At 37.6% G+C, this 4,388-nt stretch overlaps 1 protein-coding gene across 1 annotated transcript; it reads left to right on the top strand.

Annotated features, from left to right (window-relative positions):
* Nucleotides 1-1,148: 1,148 nt before the first annotated feature.
* On the top strand, nt 1,149-4,171 carry LOC110102211 (zinc finger protein WIP6). The gene is made up of 2 exons (XM_020830435.1): nt 1,149-1,496; nt 3,668-4,171. The coding sequence occupies exons 1-2, from the start codon at nt 1,149-1,151 to the stop codon at nt 4,169-4,171; spliced, it is 852 nt and encodes a 283-aa protein (XP_020686094.1).
* The last annotated feature ends 217 nt before the right edge of the window (nt 4,172-4,388 follow it).

The raw sequence follows: 4,388 nt of genomic DNA, 5'->3' as shown, positions 1-4,388 counted from the left end.
TCATTTATGTATTTAATTTTTTCAGAATGTATTTAATCCTATGGGATATACATACTGGGCTAGGATTATGAGCCATTAATTCTTTGTTCCAACATTTTCATGGCATTATGGGCTCTACCATAGTATTTGGAAATTTTTAAGTATTTGGACTTAATTCACCTCTTAGGTTAATTTTGGTGCATTTGAAAAAGGATTCATATAGCTGATCACACGTAGTAGGACAAAGGCTTAATGTTGTTAATGTTGTTGTAGTCAGTTTTCAAATAAACTGTAAATTTTTTGTCACTATCATTGCCTACAGTCTCCTGTCCTTGGTACTTGCCGCCTTAACGGCTCAACCTATAGTCTACCACTGCCTGCCACCATCGATAGGTCACCATTACTGTCATTCGGCTTTACATTACATTTTTTTATTATACATTTTTTTATCAAATCAAACGGCCTTCGAGTAGCATTAAATTTTATTCTCACCACAAATTTCATTACCATACTCTTACATAGTCCCCCCCTCCCTCGGACATTAACAATTAGGGCTGCAAACGAACCGAGCCGAGCCGAGTATGTGAGTGTTCATGTTTGTGTTCATTTAATACCAGCTTGTTCAAGTTTGTTCGAGCTTTATTGTTTGTGTTCATGTTTGGTTCTTTTAAATTAATGAGTATTCATGTTCGGTTCATGTTCAGTTCATGTTCGGTTCATGTTTAGTTCATGTTCGTTCGTTTAGTGCTTATCGAGCTTATTCGCAAACATGAGAGAGAGAGAGAGAGAGAGAGGGAGAGGGAGAGAGGGAGAGAGAGAGAGAGAATGTAAAACTCGTAAACGGCCAGTTGAGGAGGGGATAAAGGCGGAGTGAATGAGGCCGGAAAAAAGTAAGTGAAAGTGATTTAAGAGAGCGAGGCAGTGGCTCGGGAATCGGGTCCATACGGGCCGTGGGTCCCTCTCACCTCGCCGGGTCATGCGGGCCCCACCAACTCCACTCCACCTTTGCCGGCCTTTGTCTCCTCCGGAGATAATCACGCCAAAACCCATCCAATCACCCTCATCGCACGTGCATGTCCCCCTCTCTCCCCCACCTTCAATCATTTCTCTCCTTCTCTCCCTCCTATATAAATACCCTCCCCCCTCACATCCTCCTCTGCCTATCAACTATGAATCCGCTCCAAGCTTCCATGGAAGAAGACGACTCCATCCTATTGCTCACCCTGTGGCCGCCTGGCCAGCAGAAACCGAGCCCAGCTTCTTCGACCTCTTCATCTCAATGGCTGCGGTCGGGCTCCTTGTTGCAGGATAAGGATGATGGAGGCGTGACGGTTGCGCTGTCCATCGGCCTGCCGAGCTCTGTGGGAGGCGGGGCGGCGGCTGTCAATGGTAGCTCCGGCGGGGGGAATCCGCCGAGCCAGTACTGGATTCCATCAGCCGCCGAGATACTAGTAGGCGCCACACAGTTCTCCTGCGCCGTGTGCAACAAAACTTTCAACCGGTTTAACAATATGCAGGTTCGCTTCTAAGCTAGCCTAGCTTGGTACTCTCTAGTTATATATGTACGGTGTGGGACAAAAGAAACGGTTAATTTAATGATAAAATGCTCATAATACACGAATAAATAGGTTCTTGAACTCATGATCTTCATGATTGGGGTTAAAGCTCTCAACTGTTAGGTTAAGTTGAGATTTTTCATTATTTTAATCTTTATTTTAGACTGCAATATTAGCTGCAATTCTTTGAAATGTTAATAACAAGTCATCAATTACTTCGGAAATCTGTCATAGATTTCACCAAATCATTCGGAATTATATTTTATAGCTCTATTTTCTTTCTTTTTAGTTCTACAAATATTTCAATCTTAAGCTATAATTAAGCTAAAAAGTAAAGGTGAAGAGGCAGCTTGATGAGATCTTAACGAGAGGAGTTATGTGCCTCCACTTTAGATCTGCCTCTGATTTAAATTAACTAAATTCAAGAGAAATTATGAAAAATATATTTAATAACAAATATACTGCTGCGTTATTGTATTTAAAAAAAGAAGGAATTTTGAGTGAAGGAGATCCTGAGGCTTTTTGTTTTCCATACAGTGAAAAACCAACGGTAGAGCCAGCACTTTACGTTCCGATGAACCTTTTAAATATTTGTGTAAATTATTAAGAATGAACAGTTCTTCCTCCCGACAAATTTTTTCTTCAACAGTGAAGAACCAGCGGCAGCGCTCCCCCTTTACGTCGCATAAACTACTTTTTTTATATAATTATGTAAACTAAGAATGACCAGATCATCCTCCTAAATTTAAGATGAATTTTTGGCTCTCTTAGCTTAAATCCTAATTCAGTTGCTCTATGTATAAATAGTTAGCTGTGATTCATTCAGCTTTCATTTAGGTTTTGTTTAGGCTCTCCTCTTCGAAATATGAGGTTCTATTTCTGCACCAACATGTTCTGTACTGGCTAGCTTAGCAGATTATTTATCTCTCTTTCAGTGTCATTTTACGTTGCTTTAAAGCCTTCAAACAAAATTTTCTTTTGTTTTTGAAAGTATGGAAAAAAGGTCTGAGATTTATCCTCAGCGATTTGCTTGTAGAATATTTTGAACGGATTTAATCCCAAACTCTCACAAATTATGGCCTATGAATGACCTAATTGACTTACCTTCAAACTATAGAATCTGCTGGATTTTAGACTTAATTTCTGCATAGCATGACGATTGTAAGTTTAATATTTAGCTAAGAACATTACTAAGCCATGGCTTAATCTGCTTCAGAAATTTTAGTTGAATATTTGTTTCAACTTTTGCAACTGTAGGGTTGATAAAGAGTAATTTGTTCTGCATAGTTTCACAATTTTTGGTAAAAAAACGAGAGAAATAAGATTGTAAAATGAATGATGGTAAAAAGAATAATATTTATGAAAATTTACATTACAAGTGAAGCCTTATAAGTGAATAAAGAAGCAAAATTGTTGAAAATTTAGGCTTTGTTTAGGACGACTTTCTTCCTGTTTCTTAAAACAAATTTTTAGTATAAAAAATAAAGAAGCAATAAAAAAATCTTCCCAAACAAAATCTTAATCTCCCTACAGTCTAGTCAAGCTTAAAAATGCTGATAGCTACTAAATTTGCAACAAATGCGAAGATCTGTCTGAAAAATAAAATGAAAAATGGAAGTCTCAAGTTTCCTTTATAGTAATAAATTTGCCTAGCGTACGCACATTGTATCGTATAAAAGTGATTTATTTGTTACTGTTTTGATTTGGCATTACAAAATAATAAAAAAATTCTGACAAAATATATGAAAGATTTTTGTATAAGATATTCTGACTGATAAATGATCAGATAGATTTCAAAATCTTTTATTTCTGCTTTAATGTGAGTGCAATATTACTTTATATATTATATTTATTTTAAAACATATCAAAATATTTTAAATTTATCTTGATTAAGGTTTTGATTAGAATATTCTAATGTGATTTTTTCTCAAAATATTTTCAAAAAATTTTATACATAAACAATTAGACTTATTCACAAGCAAATATATTGGGAGTTCAGTACATCTGAAAACACTTATATTTCTCTCATGCATTCTATATATATATAATATTTATCTGAGACAACAAAGTTTTCTTAAACATTTTCTCTGAACACCAAAAATTAATCATATCCAACTAACAAATCTCCACAGATGCATATGTGGGGACATGGATCACAATACAGAAAAGGCTCTGATTCTCTACGCGGAGCAACAGCAAAGGTAACTCCAGCATCCATGATGCGCCTTCCATGCTACTGCTGCGCTGAAGGTTGCAAGAACAACATTGACCATCCACGCTCTCGCCCTCTCAAAGACTTCAGAACCCTTCAAACTCACTACAAGCGCAAGCATGGCGCTCGACCCTTTGCTTGCCGGCGCTGCGGGAAATCGTTCGCGGTGCGCGGAGATTGGCGAACGCACGAGAAGAACTGTGGGAAGCTATGGTTTTGTATCTGTGGCTCTGACTTCAAGCACAAGCGGTCGCTGAAGGATCATGTGCGGTCGTTTGGCGGCGGGCATGCGCCGCATATAGTGGAGTCGCTTGGTGTGGGAGAGGAAGGGGAGGAGGAGGAAGAAGATGATGATGGGGAGGAAGGAGAGGAGGAAGGGAAAGGTGATGGTGGAGATATGGGGATTGAGGGGGATAAAAAATAATCTATTAGTTCTTATGGATATTGTTATAAAGAGATTTTCTAAATATATATATTTTTTAATGTTTAGGTCGGTGTTTGTAAGTATTTTCACTATTTTGTTTAATGGAGACTTATTTTTAGAAGATTAATGCTATAGTACTAAGAAAAAAATCATTTGGATTACACATTAATATGTGGCCGGATCGAATTTGAGAGAGTGTTGTTTATTTTAGGAAAAT

This window comes from Dendrobium catenatum, unplaced genomic scaffold (genome assembly GCF_001605985.2).
Source record: "Dendrobium catenatum unplaced genomic scaffold, ASM160598v2 fragScaff_scaffold_557, whole genome shotgun sequence".
In the NCBI taxonomy this organism is placed as follows: domain Eukaryota; kingdom Viridiplantae; phylum Streptophyta; class Magnoliopsida; order Asparagales; family Orchidaceae; genus Dendrobium; species Dendrobium catenatum.
This window is presented reverse-complemented; position numbering and strand designations above follow the sequence as displayed.

What these genes read in the sequence shown, in the direction of transcription:
- LOC110102211 (XM_020830435.1), top strand. Translation starts at nt 1,149, where the DNA reads ATGAATCCGCTCCAAGCTTCCATGGAAGAAGACGACTCCATCCTATTG. An exon ending in ACCGGTTTAACAATATGCAG is followed by an intron (nt 1,497 to 3,667) that starts GTTCGCTTCTAA and finishes AAATCTCCACAG; the next exon opens with ATGCATATGTGGGGACATGG.